This window comes from Girardinichthys multiradiatus, chromosome 12 (genome assembly GCF_021462225.1).
Source record: "Girardinichthys multiradiatus isolate DD_20200921_A chromosome 12, DD_fGirMul_XY1, whole genome shotgun sequence".
NCBI lineage: Eukaryota > Metazoa > Chordata > Actinopteri > Cyprinodontiformes > Goodeidae > Girardinichthys > Girardinichthys multiradiatus.
In genome coordinates, this window is record NC_061805.1 from 214,408 (window position 1) to 229,596 (window position 15,189).

Below are 15,189 nucleotides of genomic sequence, written 5' to 3' on the forward strand. Positions count from 1 at the left end.
ATAATTTTTGTGCAATATAAGTACGTTAATACTGGGAGCTGTAAAGCCATTAGTGAGCTGGCCTGTGCTGCAGCTTTTACGGATCGGTTCTGTCGCACATGTTTCCTTCCGGAAGGAATTCAATGGTGCACCAGCTGGCTTCTTGGTTTGTTAATCTCTGGATTCAAGACAATAAGACAAAAAGTGCCTGGTATGTATAAGGAGCGGACAAGCAGACCTCTACATCACCACAGGTTCCTTGTATTTAAAGACATGAAAGGTGAAAACTCTCCGGTCGGCCGTAACAATGGTTCGGTGAGCTCAGTGAGTCTACTTGGAGGTCTGGTGGACCACCTGAAGTGTTCTGTTGTTATGGAGTTAACTCGACGCCGTACCGTTTGGACCTTTATTCTTGTGTTTGTCACTGAAGTCCAGTCCAGCTCAGCGTCGGATTCAGGCAGAGTAGTGATGGACGCCAAAGACGATGCAGAGGTTACCTGAGCAGGTTCCCAAAGTGGCTATATTCACACCGGTATTAGTTTAGTTTATCTAAAAAGGGTCAACCCATTTAATTATCAGCAGCCTTTCAGTCCATCGTGTAAATGTGACAGATTTAGCCACGGAGGCCAATTCTCAGCCCCCAAACTCACCATTACTACACATGACCACACTGAGTTAGTTACCAACCACTGCTGCTAACTAGTGGATTTTTGTTAATCCATTCCTTCACACACACTCATCACTGGGCTGCAGGCATGTCACACTACATGTAACCTGAACCATGCAAGCTGTAGTTTCAGCTCAGTGTTCCAGTGTCCTGACATGCTGTCCGTTTAATTAAAGGCTCAGTCAGTGTTTTAAAAACTGATAAGTGAAGTATTATTTTTGATTTTTTACCAGCTTCATACAATGCTGTTGTTGAGGCATAATACCTTCATCATTGGGCAGTTCCAGTAAAATAATTAGGATTTAATTTTTGTTGTTTCAGTTTGACAGGTGGACACAATGGATGAAGAGCCAGAGAGAGCGAAGCGCTGGGAAGGGGGCTATGAAAGAACTTGGTAAGACATGAAAATAAAAATGATTCTCAGCTTGGGAAATGTGCTCCTATTTGATGCAACAATATGGGCTATTTATGATTTTGTACAGGGAGGTGCTTAAGGAGGATGAATCTGGCTCCCTTAAAGCCACAGTGGAACAGATCCTATACCAGTCCAGAAGAAAACGGTGTGTTAGTATGACCTGCTATGATAGAATGAGGTCTTCTATGGCAGTTCCACCTCAGCTCCCATATTTAAGTGTCTGTAGTTGAATGCGTTATTTCTTCACGGTTTTATTCACCTCTACTCTGCTTACCTCAGGGTGACACAAAGCCATGCACAAGTGAGGCTTGGGATGGTGAGTGACATCTGGATCTTTTGCTTCTCCACCACATCTCACTCCTCCTCTTAATGAATCTAAAGCTGGCAGATCTCAAGTCATCCTGGAGACAACTGCTGGCCTTGTAGATACTACGTTTTTATAGCCTGTATTGTCATTAGAATAAAAGCAACCCCACTGTGTAGTTATTACCACCTTTACATCTGAAATGAAATAGTTAAATGACCTTTAATGAAGAAAGCCAACGCAGACCAGCCAAGCTTATAGTCAACCAGAAGAATTGTTTTGAATGAAGTCAGTGACCAGGTCCCTGAGTTTCCCAGCATGTTTGAAGTGCACAGAAGTGAGGGCAGTATCCGAGGACAACATCAGGAACAGCTGTAGCTGCAAAAACGTGTTCTGTTATCATAAAAATACTTAGAAATCCTGAGATGATGGTTGTCTTGTGTCTAGATGCGCCACCTCTATGTTGTGATTGATTGCTCACGCAGCATGGAAGACCAGGACTTAAAACCCAACCGCCTCACATCTACCCTGAAGGTGAGACAAAACACCCTGGGCACCGACCAGTGGACATTCTGGTTGTTTCTAAACCATGATTTCTTTTCTTTTCTTATCTTCAGCTGATGGAGGGATTTGTTGATGAATATTTTGACCAGAATCCCATCAGTCAGGTATGAACACCAGTTTAAAGTTCTTCTTTGTGTGTCTGGATGACTGAGGTGCATATTGTGTCAGGCGACATGTTCAGAGTGGTTGATGCTTTTTTGTTTTCCACATTCTGGTTCTGGAAGCATCATTTGTAATGGAACACCAAAGTGTTAGTTCAGCAACAGATAGATTGAAACAGATTGAAGTGAAAAATGTTTAACATCTAGCTGCAAGTCCTTCACCTGCAATAGCTGCATCAAGCCTAGAAATGATGCAGATCACTTCACCTCACAGAGACAATACAAGCAAACAGAATTGTGTCTGATTGGGTTCTTCCATTTCTGTAGTCATCTACAGACATCTGCTTCCAGAAAACATCAGGATCAACTAGAAGAAGGCTTTTGCTTCAGGAGTATTTAAAGTTCTCTTGATCGAAGGAATGTTTCATACATTAGCTTTGAGAAGTGATCCAAAATTAAACAATGGCTCTCTAATTGTTAAACCGCTCACTGTTTACATTGGTAGAATATGTAGTAATGAGCAGCAGGATAAAGTCGTAGTTTGTAATCTAATGCTAGTGGTGTTAGATGTCTGTTGGTGTAGGAGAATATCTGAATGAACGTAGGCAGAGTGACAATCATTGTTTTCAGGTTCTAAAACTCCTCGGACAGATGATGTAGCTAACTGCTCACGGTTTCTTTATTATTATATGGGTTGTGTTTAATTCTAGGTTGGCATCATCATCACCAAAAACAAAAGGGCTGAGAAGATGACTGAGCTTGCCGGTGAGGATCAAAGCGCTTCAACAGATTCATGTTTATATGCATGTATTTCCTGCCCTCTGGAAATAATCAATTATTCCAAAATGGATTTCAACAGAGAACAACGATGTTAGAACCATGACCCTAACTACATGGTGTCATTGCTCAAGGCAGAGGCCTACTTGGTACAGGCAGACCAGGGGCACTGATGATGTCTTCAGCAACGTCAGACATCTTGCTGTTTGGCACTTAAAGTCCACAAGACTAAAACTGATTTTATTTAATGATTTTACCAGACGTCAGCTGCTCATATCCAAACTGAAGGAGAGTGTTTGAGTGTCTTTCTGTTATTATATTATTATATTTTCCCTTTTTAACTGGACTAAGTCAGTGTATTAGAATCAACTACACCCTTTCAGAGGGTAGGTGTGCCCACCATGCCTCGGCTGTTCTATATGCCAGCCTGTGGGCTCAGATTGGGAATCTCTGATTATTCTCAGCATAATGGACAAAGACGGGTCCGCCATTCTGTTTCTCTAAAACAGACTAATGTACAGTTGTATGGTGCCAGCTATCTCTACTGAAAGGTTCTAAAATGAAAGAGATCTTTGTGGACTCAAGATCAGAATGGGATCATAGTCATCTTCTTATTCAGATTCACATGGGTTACACCTTCATCGGATCCAGACAGTCTGTGTTCCCATTCTCAGGGGTGAATGTTCTTACAGAATCGGGGGACAGTGTGGAGCAGTAAACCATGTTTCTGATTCACCAGGCTGTCCTATAAAGTCTGGTAGAAGATGTTGGATGCCATCATTAGGTGGGAACCTCGCTGTTCCACCTGTCTGGTTAACAGAGCCATGAAGGGAATGAGAAGGATTGATTTCCAGCGCCCCATATAATTGGGTTATATGCAATACTTTTTTCTGTCTGTCTGTTAGTTCTGGTTCTGTTCAGTACAGATTGTTTCTCCCAGTGTAAAGAGCAGCCCTGTAACTCCAAGCCAAATATTCTCGGGACAATTAAGGCTGCTCAAAATATCACATATTTATGGTTATTGCAGGAATTGGTATCGCAAAGAACAGTCTGGATTGCAATAAATATTAGTTATTTAAGTGCAATGGCTTCAGGCTGTCGATGCTAGTTTGATTGTTGTGGTCCGCTTCTCTAGGTCAAATTGAAATGTTTTAATAAGTCATTAATAAATTACAAATAAGTTGTTTCATGGTCAACACAGCAGATGTAGCCAGATGTGGTTAAGATAGAAAAAATGACCAGTTTCAGTTTTTCCCAGTAACTGGAAACCCTACTCCTTATTTAGGGTTTGTGTTTGTGATGAAGCCAGGGCAGAAATGCATTCATATTGTTTAGCTAAGTATGTATTTATCATTATTATCGCATGTTTTCCTAATATTGTGCACTCTCAGAGAGAATAAAGTTGCTGCTGTCAGTCATGTGATGTTTCTCCTGCTTAGTTCCAACCTTTCCAGTTTTAATCTTCTGATTTTCTATTTGGTTTCCCTGATAGGAAACCCAAAGAAGCACATTGCTGCTCTGAAGAAAGCAGTCGACACTTCATGTGTGGGAGAGCCCTCTCTGTACAACTCCCTCAGCCTGTCCATACAGACCCTCAAGTGGGTTCATCTTGGTGCTGTTTTCGAGTGACCCTTTGAACGAAACACTCAGATGCTCTTCCTCTCTCTCTCTCTCTAAAAGGCACATGCCTGGACATACCAGCCGAGAAATCCTCATCATCCTCAGCAGCTTGACCACATGTGACCCAGCCAACATCTATGAGCTGATCAAGGTGAAGTCAACAGAATCACCGTTCATATAAAGTATACAATGTATAAAGTAGCCAAGAAATGAAGAAACTGTTCATTGTAGGAAGCCAATAAGTTCTTAGCTTGTGTACAAGACTTCATTTCACAGAGATTACAATGAAACCAATACAATACAAAGATGTATTTTCTCTGTGACACATTTCTTTATTTTGGTGTTTCATGCATAATTAATCATTCAGTTGGTAAAATAAGTTAACCACTTTCTAAGTAAATATATTTCTAAAGACATATTTGACATAAAATTTGTATCAGATGTCTGTGAAAACCTGTCCTGTCCACACAGAAATCAAACCATAGTCGTCCACAGATTAAATTTTGTCTATTAAAGTAGAATGAGAAATTCTTGAACATGCAAACGATGGAGGTGCAAGAAGGCATGGAAAGCCAGGACACCACCATCAACTCAGCGCTTTAGTTCTATTTTCTGCTCTACAGTAGACAGAACTAATATGCTCTTCTAACAATAGTCTGCTGGATCTTTGGATCATTCCTCCTGACAGAACTGACAAGCCACGTGCAGCTACACCAAATTCACCACAAATTGGAATGTATGAAGGTTACGTGTGCGGTGACATGTCTTGGCACTGTTTCATACATCTGATTTTTTTTTTTTTGTGCACCGCAAGTTTCTGGATTTCTCCCTACCGCAACCTTTTAGTATGAAAGCTGCGCACTCTTTCGTACATGAAGCCCCTGGTTTCCATGGAGGCAACAGTTCGCTCTGTTTGTTCTGCTTTACATTCTCTGTTTCTGTTTGTTATTTGAACATTCATTCTAGCTGTTTGGCAGCAAGCACCACTGATAACCTTTTTTCCTCTTCTTTTAGATGCTGAAGTCACTTAAGGTGCGAGTGTCAGTAATTGGCCTGTCGGCGGAAGTCCGAGTGTGCACAGTGCTGACCAGAGAGACGGGTGGATCATACCACGTTATCCTGGATGAGAGTCACTTCAAAGAGTTGCTCATGCTTCATGTCAAACCACCCCCAGCCAGCTTCTCATCAGAATGCTCTTTAATACGTATGGGTCAGTAGATTGATGTGTTTAAATGTTTCAGATCTCATTTTCTCTACAATAAACTTGAATTCCAACATATTTCTATGGTAGCTTGATAACAGCTAAACTTTCCTCTCCTGAGAGAGAAGTTTGGTTCCTTTGAAAAGTTGCTGTTTCCTTTAATGTCACAGAAGAATAAAAGAAAATGAGTGCATTGGCACTGTGATTAGGGAGTGATGTGGTACACATGCAGGACAGTGATGGGGATGGAAATGGTTGGCCATAAAGGAGGCTGTCATATCCAGAACGAACACCAGAGATGTCTCCTTCAGATCATACGTTTGTTCCATTATCTACATGTTGTCTTCATGCTCTCTTCATGGTTCCTGATCAGCTGAGAGAGTAAAGGTTGACCCTCCAATATTACGACTCTGATCCAACATGGGGGAAGCCACAGACCAGTAACCACTTTGAGCTTAAGGCTGAGATGGTGATGTGAGTCTGTGCTTGCAGAGACATTGGATGATCCTTTAGTCTCCATCTAATGTGAGTCATACACTTATCAGCAGAATCAGATACACAAAATAACAAGTTAAGGTTGAAGCAGAACACTTTTGTATTTGAAAGCACTGAATATATTTAGACTTCCTGTATGAGGACTGAGACACAGAACTCTGCCTTTTAAAGGGGAAATTCCCCACAAACATCTTATGAATATTGCTGAGTTGATGGAGTGAATTGAGCCACAGCCTTCTGGTTTCTTGATCCCATCTGAATATCCTGAAAATATTCACACAGCATTACAAGCACTGATGGTGGTCACGTTTAACTCGGCTGGTGATATTTAGTTGTAGGGCATACATTTTACAACACTGTGCAGGATGACATACTGTGTGGGTGCCATCATGGGCCAGATTTCCTGTGTTTGTCTAACTTGCAGCCTAACATTTCAGTCAGTGAATGTAGAAGCTGCACCAGATAAAGGTTTACACAGGCTGCTTTTCCTCAACTCACAGAAAATAGTGATTATGGAAGCTCAGCTGTGACTCCGAGTATGAGCAACTTTGCCTCAAATGAACATGGTTCTAATGATTAAAATGGTGCTAAAAATATGTTTTGGTGTCTTAGTGCTCTAGCTAGTGTCAGCACACCTCTCTGTACTGCGTATGATCAGTGTCTTTGGTCCAGATCATTTGGAAATATTGACTGGACCCTGTGTTTGCTTAGGTTTTCCTCAGCACACCGTGGCCTCTCTGAGTGATCAGGATGTCAAGCCTTCATTCAGCATGTCGTAAGTACAAAAAGCATGAAACTCCATCATTGTAACAGCTGTTAAACACTGAGTTCCCTCTGGGTGTGTTCCCCAGTCATCTGGACAGCAGCAGTGTTCCGGCTCTGTCTCTGGGAGGGTACTTCTGTCCACAGTGCCATGCAAAGTACACAGAACTTCCTGTGGAGTGTAAAGTCTGTGGTATGTATGATGCAGAACTACACTGTATGGAATGTTTCATGAAACTGCTGCTCATTTTTCTCTGCTGATGTGTATAGACTAATAGCTTTAACTGTATGTGTGGGTTTTTCCTTTAGGCTTGACGCTGGTGTCTGCCCCACATCTGGCCCGATCCTTCCATCACCTGTTTCCCCTCCAAGTGTTTATTGAAAGTCCAGCTGAGGATTTTCAGGAGAATAGGTAACACGAAATTTTCCCAGCGTTATTGCCACATCACTCACTCCTTTGTGTCCTAAAATGTTGTCATTTGCTTTCAGGTTCTGTCAAGCCTGTCAAGGGCAGCTGATAGATACAAATGTAAGTAAAGTACCTGAAAGCTTGTCTCCTCAGGTCTTCCAGGAAGAAGAGCAGCAGCTCCATTTCTTCCTGGAAATCCTGATACAAGTGAGTCCTTTTGATTTGTATATGAACATCACAGTGTGTGTGTGTGTGTTCGGGAAAGTGTTAAATGCATCCACTCACCTGTCGAGTTCCCAATGACTTCAGTCTTTCTTTGTCATCTTTACAATGAGATTTTTCTCCATTACAAACAACTGTTCTACCAAACAGGCCTGCTTTACAGCAGAGAAGTTATAACATATGATGTTTCTAGATGACAGAAATACTGATGTGAGTGAAGTGGATAATGGTTTGCTCTCAGATTACAGGTTTGTTAGGTTAGCTACTGTCAGTCTCTGTTGGACCAATCATTTTTCATGTGTATGTGATGAATTCCTCAACATCTGGAATGTTTCTCCCTTCTCTCTCTGTCTGCTGGCTTCCAGGTATTCGCCTGTCCTTCGTGTCGCAGTGTGTTCTGTGTGGAGTGTGATCTCTTCATCCACGAGTCCCTGCACTGCTGTCCCTGCTGCATTCACAGTCGGAGTGCTACATGAGGCTAAGGCAGAGCTGGTCATCCTGTCCTGTATCAGCCGATCTTCTGATTCTTCACGTCTGTCCTGTCAGTCATGCCCCTGTCTGAATGAATGGGATTTTGCAACCTTGCTACATAAAAATCTTACTAATGACAATTTGGAGGTTGTGGAGCTGATGAGTAAAGGTTGTTTTCTTTCATTCATCCTTCCATCCACGCATAAAGGGTGAAACTGCTGATTTTGTATGCAAGACTCTGTTATGGAGCACTAAGTGTCTGAGGTGGATTTACATCCATCATCTGAAGCCAGATTTGAAGTATATACTTTGGCAAGTTCAATAAAACAGTTTTCTACACTTGCTCGAATGTTTTGACCCATTAATGTGTTACTGGGTACGCTTTAGAGAAGTAGCTCCCAGCTTCTCTTATTTTTTTCTTGGTTCTTTGTTTTCTCTCCTTTCTCTGTTTCCTGGTGTGTTGCTCACCATAGAAGGGATTACATACAGTTAGAGTATTTGAACTCCATCTCTTTTAAAATAAACCTATGAACCAAAGCTGAATCACACTACCTATCCTGATGCATCACATTTTCTTTTGTCTGCGTCATGTAAAGGAATAGAACAATCATTTATTGCTAATAACTTTCGGGAAACCAAAACAGGTTCTTTTAAAATCTTGATTTGGGGATATGGATTTTTTTGTTTTTTTGTTAGATCAACACCAACAGTGTCCAACAGGGGGCAGTAAATAATACGGGAATACTTAGCCTGCAGACTACATTTCCGGTTCTGCTTTATCTCCTGTTGGCGGGAAACGCTGGCCGTCAGCAGTCTTGGGAAGAGACGGAGGCTGAGTTGTCCATGTCCCGGGTCCTGAACGGAATTGTGGCGGTGTGCCCTAACCTGGGCATAGGAAAGGATGGGAACCTTCCCTGGCATCCTGTTCGACTCAGGTCAGTTATGAAGCTGTCAGAAAAGTGCTCAGCGGGATATGAATGAACGCTTCATTAAAGTCTGATTTTGATTTTTCAGCAACGAATTCGCTCATTTCCGAAAGCTGACCGCCACGGCGTCAGTGCCAGGTAAGTCCGTCCATTTCATCATAGCTCCATCGACACGGTCCGAAGTGTTTCTGCCTCTGGGTTAATGATCTCCGTCTGTGGACGTCGCTCTCTGGAAACACTGCTCATAAAAAGTGTTGCATCTCCGTGTGTGAGTCTCATAATGAATAATGAATGAGTGACTGAAAGTGCTCCTGCAGGGAGGCAGAATGTGGTGATCATGGGCAGGAAGACCTGGTTCTCAATTCCAGAGAAGAACAGACCACTGAAAGACCGGATCAACATTGTTCTCAGCAGGACGTGCAAGTATGACCCACCATCATGCAGATTATTCATTTCATTCAGTCTGAAGGACAATGCAATATATGCTTAAAGCAGGGTCGGTCCCTTCTTGTTAAGGACATCACTACAACTAACAGCTTTTAAATATAGAAGTGGTGGAATCTGACAGAGGGGACCAAGTTTGTCTGAGTTTATAATCAATCACAGATAACTGGATGAGATGTATTGGTGAACAAGCTGAGCTCAAAACACAAAAAAGATTTCACTCATAAAACAATCAAACAATAAGTTTGTTCTTTGCACTGGTATGTCTCAAAATTCAAGCATTTATTGGGAGGCTCCTGATGGTTTGGGGCCCCTAAGCAGCGGCTTAGTTCGCTTCTGCTTTTGGCCGGCTCCATTTGTGATACTGAGGAAATACGTGTCACTACGCATCTCTTTTCAGTCCCTTAGGGACTTTGGCTGTAGGACCCAGCTCTGTCACTTGTTGAACAGTTAGTGCTGTGGTTCTGTTGAAATAAATGCAGAGATGGTCTGAAGGTTGCCAGCCACAGCTCGTGTTCAAGGACTGGAGAGGATGGAACATTTAGAACGGGTGGTATCTCCATAAAAATGTTTAAAGAAATAAAAACATGACAGTAAATCAGGTTCCTGAAAGAACATGGCTTTCAGTAGTCTGTTTAAAACGGTACCAAAAAATATATCCTGAGAATTAACAAGGGAAGTAGGATTAAAACAAAACCTGGAGCCAATCGACAGGTTCACAGACACTGTGTCCCAGATTTAGCAAATATATTCAGCCATTTTCTTTCTAGTACTGTGTAGCTTCAGTTCATTTGGGGACTCTGAGCTCATTAAAGATGCAGCGGGTGGCTGATTTATGGTGGTGGAACTATTACAAGCTAAAAGATTTGTTTGAGCTAGCACTGAGCTCAGTAAATTCACACATATCTCTGGTGAATCTAAAGTTGACGTCTGGATAGCATACAGTTAGTTATTCCTAACCCTGGTGGGTTGAAAATCATTTTTGTTCAACCAAGAAGTTTGTTTTTGACAAGTTATTAAAACACTAAAGGTTTGAAGGCCTCTATACCATCACCCTAATCTCTAGCTCCCGCCACAGATTAACAGATTAAAGTCGGGACATGATGTTAGAGGAGTTCATGTCCTGTAGCTCTGTGGCTGTAGAAGGTCACTTCTCTGAATTAGAAGCCATGGTTCTAAAATCTGTCAGATAACCAAACCTACAGGCTCTGGGTTTCATGTATCTTGTGGCACGGACGGTCCTGGTTCTGGTACGAGAATGCTGCTTCTATGAAAAACAGAGTGGACCATGATTACACCTTGATATTTTCACTGCATGAATAATAACCGGGTCTGTGGTTCCACTGAGGGACCCGACTGTGGCACCATGACTTATTGCACAATGTCCTCCCCACTCTTTGTGACCTTTAGCCTTCCAGCCACTAAAGATGAAGGTTAATTGCTGTTGGAGTCCATCAGGCTGGCCAAATATATTTTTAATATCTGAGGATATTTGCCTGACATTTGAAACATAGTATCCATCCAAACGTTCTGTCCAAGTAGTCCTATGTGGGTGTAATATTGCACACACTAATATTGAGAGGAGTTTTTTCTGTTATTAATCAAACCTAAAGTGTTGAGATCCCAGCCCTGTTTTTATACCAAACTGAAATAAGGACACATAGACACAAACTACCTGGATGCCAGCTGACCTGCAGTGTTGCAGCATTATGTGTCACATCTACACTAATGTGATTCTGCTCTAGGGCGCCACCTGCAGGAGCACACTACCTGGCGACAGACTTCTTCTCAGCTCTAAGATTAGTTGACACAGAGCTGTCAGAACAGGCTGATCAGGTCTGGATCATAGGAGGAAGTTCTCTATACAAGGTCATTATTTTTTTTCAGTTTTGTGTTAGATGATACCTTCAGGTGGAACATCGGTTCTGAAATCAGTTAAAGTTAACTAATTATTTCTGATGTCTCTGTCAGTGTGTGACATTTTTTGGACTTTGTTGTTTCACTTAGAATAGTTTCTTTATGTCTCTCATTATTATATTTCTGTATCTTCCTTGGATTCTCTGTGTTTATTAATGTTAGGCATTTTGTTCTCTCTCCTAGTTTAGTCCATTAGGTTTAGTTCTAGTTAGATCAGCTTTAGTTATTCTTTACATCTTTGTTTGTCCTCGTTTCATCTGCTTTATTCTCAGGTTGTTCTATCAGTGTTAGGTTACTTTATGGTTTCTTTGTTTAGTCCTTAGGTCTTCGGTGGTGGTTACCTCTAGCTTCTCAGTTTATTCTTGATTCTATGTTTTATTTATCTTGGTCTATAGTTTTTGTTCAGGTCTGTTTCACTGTTTTATTAATTAGTCCTTTTCCTCATGTCTCAGTTGTATTATGTTCACCTGTTCCCTCTGCCTTCCTGCCTCCTTGTCTCACCTGTTCTTAGTTTCTTTGATTACTTGCCTTTGTCTCTCTGTATATTAGTTGGTTTTGTTCCATTATGCTTTGTTGGTTCCCTACCTTGTGCACTACCCGCATCCTTGCCTTGAGTACCTGCAGTACTTGTGTAAGTTTGGATCTGACTGGTTTATACCTGCAGTGTTTTTATGTGTTTTTGATATTTTGAATAAAGCTGAAGACTGCTTTGAAATGCTGCTTCCAAGCTCATGTCTGCTCTTTGGTCCAACCCCAAACCACACTGTGACAGTCTCAATATTTGCTGCCTCAGTTAATCTGCTTTCAATGAACCAGCATGAGATGAGCTGCAGTTCCATTCGACACTTTCACTTTTAGTTTTATTTCTGATCACATAGGAGTTGATGGAGAGCCCAGGAACCCGGAGGCTGTTTGTCACACGAATCCAGCAGCAGTTTGACTGTGACACGTTCCTTCCTGAACTCCTTCCAGACAAATATCGCCTGCTGCCAGAGTAAGGACAGAACACCGTTTAAGCCTTGGTAACATTCATTTAGGTGTGAAGCCGGTAGAGCGTCTAACATGAAGAGCCTGGTGGAGACGTTGCATGTAAAACGCACAGAACATAGTGGATTCAGCAGAGACCGATGTTGCTGGAGAGCGCATGGAATGTTCTTCTCTACTCTTGTTTAATGCATGATCATCTGCTGCTTCTACAGGTTTCCAGGAGTCCCAAAAGAGCTTCAGGAGGAGAATGGAATCCAGTACAGATTTGAAGTGTATGAAAGCATTTAAACAATAATCTTTAATTTGGGAGAAAAAATGAGGCAGGAGGGTTATGTAAGCGTTGCAGCATCATTTTCCTTCTCTATTAGCACAGTGTGGATACTTTAGATTAGCCTCGAGATGAATGAATAAAATCTACAATTACTGCATATAAAACACTTGACTTGAATTAAATATTAAACATTGATGCTTTAATTACTGAGGCTTAACAATGGTGTGGTAGAGGTGAAAGACTTTACTGGTTAAAAAGAACTCCATGTTTCTGCACAGTATGGAAGGAGACATAGGAAACGTTGGGGGATAAATGTACCTGTTTTCTGTTGAGTGTAAGGAGCCAAAGGAGCATGTCCCAGCGGCTGCAGGCAGGGTATATACTGAGTGGACTGTTGATCAATCCGATTAGCATCTCCTTAGAATGTGTGAGGAGACGGGAGCATTTCATCTAAACTTGGTCTAATTGTTGTATACTGATTGTTCAAACTAACTGAAGGCTGACCCATTATGTTCATCATTTACGATGATAAAAATGATTGATTCTTTTTCAAATAGAAACTTCATTTACCAATTTCTGTATCTTAAGTTTCTTACAGTTGTATTACTGTGAAAAGCTAATGTTGAACAAGCCAGAGCAAATCAAAGTTTTAGTCCTTGAATCTGTTGAATTTTGAATAAAATGTGGATCTTTTCAAACGTGAAGTCCTTGTTCATTTCTGGTTCTTTATATTTCAGTTAATGTGCTATAATGCTTAAGCTCCACAACAAATAAAGGCTTCAGGGTTTGACTGTTCTGTGTGAAAGTCATTGACTAAAGCAACTCCTACTAAGATCTCCACTGGAAATCAGGCCAGACTGGGAGCCAAAAGGAATGCAGTTGGTCTTCTGCTATGACTGGATCTTTAATTATTTCTCTTTACACAAACCAGAACATACAGAGTCCCCCATCCTCTGTTGCTTTGCCTCTTCAGTTTGATCCATGGACTTTTTAGAAGAGTCACTTATGTCTATTTGCAAAGGAAGCTAACTTTCTGGTTCATTAGAACAACAGTATCTCAGCAAGAGCACATGATCTACACAAGTTTTTTCTTGCTCTGATTTTACATGGTGTAAATAGTTTGCAGAAAGAGGTCTTGATTACAGTCTGTAAACAGTTCATTGAGGGCATGGTGCAACTGCTCAGATCTCCAAATGGTAATTTCTTAAGTTCTGAGAATATACAAGCTGTGAATCAGTTGCAGTTCAACCTCTGGGCATCATGAAGACCAAGTAACGCAGCAGACAGCCTGGGCAGAAAGTTCTAGAGAAGTGTAAAGCAGCATTAAGTCATTAAAAACAAGCCACACTTCTGACTTCATTTTATTTCTACAACTGCATCACTCAAGGTGGCAGCTTGTTGGACTAGCTCTATTACTTTCATTCTGATATATTCTATTTATTTTTAGGCTATAGAGGCCTTTCTTATTTTTCAGACAGTAAGTGGTGTGGAAAAAGCAGGGATTCGATTTGATGACGAAGGTCTCCGTACACTCAACTCCCTGTGCCACCAGCGCCATGCCCATATGTCCTATTTAACTTTCATTTCTGTTTTTGTGGATGAAAATGATTTTTTGTTCCTTCTGGGGTCAGATGCTGTGCAGATGGAAGGATTTATGCTGATATTTGTTTTGCTTGGGTATTTGTTATGATGCATAACCATGGCAACAAGGAGTTGTCACCAGACTTGTGAGAAGCTTCCCCAATAAAAAACCCCGGGTCACCTGTGAACTGAAGGACCTGCTAAACAAGAAAAAAAGAGCCTTCAGTGAGACAGGGAAATATTGAGGAGTGTACAGAAGCAATTTAAAGTCAAGACAAGAGAGAGGAAGTTCAGTTCAGAAACAAGCTCAGCATCGTTCTTTCCTGCTCACAGCCAAACAGACAGCCCACCTTCTTTTGACCCACAGCTTTCCAAATTTTATCTTCCACCTCAGCCAAGGACCCTTCTGCTTCACCATGTTTGCCTTCAACCAAATCAGAAGATGCTGATGCTCCCTTTGCCTCCCACCTGTGTGCCTCTAGAAGTCAGGTGAGGAAGCCGCTGCTAACCCTAACCCAGAATAAGGCTGCAGGTCCAGATGCTGACAGCCCTAGAGTCCTAAAGGCCTGTGCAAAGCAGCTCCTTGGGATTCTGCAGCACCTCTTCAACCTAAGCCTGACCCAGGAGAAGGTTCCAGTGCTGTGGGAGACCTCCTGTTTTGTTCCGGTACCAAAGAAAACTCACCCGTCATTCTTCTGTGACTAGACTTTTTGCCCTAACATCCCACTTCATGACATGCTGACGAAGGATTGCAATCATTTCTCCTGGGTGGGCTGGAGCAGAGACACATTGAGATGAGGAAGGACAGTGTGCCCCAAGGAACAGGATTAAGAACCACTAGCTTAGATCAAAGCATACCTATGGGTTAGAATGGCCCAGTCAAAGTATGGACCCAAATCCAACCGAGAATCTGAGACAAAGCTGAAAAATTGCTCTTCACAGAAACTCTCTATCCAGCATGAACAAACTTTAGTTTTTTTGGCCAAGCATAATGGGCAGATTTCCTTCTACAAAGTCACTGTGCAAAGTTGGTCAATACAAAACCCAAAGCCTTGTAGCTGTTATTGCAGAAGAAA

General features: G+C 41.7%; 2 protein-coding genes across 4 annotated transcripts; both read left to right on the forward strand.

The window, feature by feature from the left end:
* Positions 1 to 57: 57 nt before the first annotated feature.
* gtf2h2 (general transcription factor IIH, polypeptide 2) lies at positions 58 to 8,329 on the forward strand. 3 transcript variants are annotated; one of them, XM_047381764.1, is made up of 15 exons: positions 58 to 190; positions 968 to 1,040; positions 1,129 to 1,206; positions 1,341 to 1,377; positions 1,813 to 1,899; positions 1,983 to 2,033; positions 2,741 to 2,795; positions 4,300 to 4,405; positions 4,488 to 4,578; positions 5,442 to 5,637; positions 6,835 to 6,898; positions 6,975 to 7,078; positions 7,195 to 7,297; positions 7,375 to 7,501; positions 7,882 to 8,329. In XM_047381764.1, exons 2-15 carry the CDS (start codon positions 985 to 987, stop codon positions 7,990 to 7,992), a joined length of 1,266 nt encoding a protein of 421 aa, XP_047237720.1. In that variant the 5' UTR covers positions 58 to 190; positions 968 to 984; the 3' UTR covers positions 7,993 to 8,329. The 3 variants fall into 3 exon arrangements, with proteins under 3 accessions (XP_047237720.1, XP_047237722.1, XP_047237721.1); XM_047381766.1 differs by having other exon boundaries at positions 7,375 to 7,414; XM_047381765.1 differs by lacking the exon at positions 58 to 190 and adding an exon at positions 383 to 511.
* Positions 8,330 to 8,752: 423 nt separating this feature from the next.
* On the forward strand, positions 8,753 to 13,236 carry dhfr (dihydrofolate reductase). Its single transcript, XM_047381767.1, has 6 exons — positions 8,753 to 8,922; positions 9,002 to 9,051; positions 9,231 to 9,336; positions 11,103 to 11,226; positions 12,153 to 12,268; positions 12,474 to 13,236. Exons 1-6 carry the CDS (start codon positions 8,831 to 8,833, stop codon positions 12,547 to 12,549), a joined length of 564 nt encoding a protein of 187 aa, XP_047237723.1. The 5' UTR covers positions 8,753 to 8,830; the 3' UTR covers positions 12,550 to 13,236.
* Positions 13,237 to 15,189: the final 1,953 nt, after the last annotated feature.

Excerpts from the sequence above, each read along its gene's own strand:
- gtf2h2 (XM_047381764.1), top strand. The coding sequence starts at position 985 with ATGGATGAAGAGCCAGAGAGAGCGAAGCGCTGGGAAGGGGGCTATGAA. Across the intron at positions 2,796-4,299 it reads GAAGATGACTGAGCTTGCCG|GAAACCCAAAGAAGCACATT; the intron begins GTGAGGATCAAA and ends TTTCCCTGATAG. Across the intron at positions 4,406-4,487 it reads CTGTCCATACAGACCCTCAA|GCACATGCCTGGACATACCA; the intron begins GTGGGTTCATCT and ends TCTCTCTAAAAG.
- dhfr (XM_047381767.1), top strand. The coding sequence starts at position 8,831 with ATGTCCCGGGTCCTGAACGGAATTGTGGCGGTGTGCCCTAACCTGGGC. Across the intron at positions 9,337-11,102 it reads GTTCTCAGCAGGACGTGCAA|GGCGCCACCTGCAGGAGCAC; the intron begins GTATGACCCACC and ends ATTCTGCTCTAG. Across the intron at positions 12,269-12,473 it reads AAATATCGCCTGCTGCCAGA|GTTTCCAGGAGTCCCAAAAG; the intron begins GTAAGGACAGAA and ends CTGCTTCTACAG.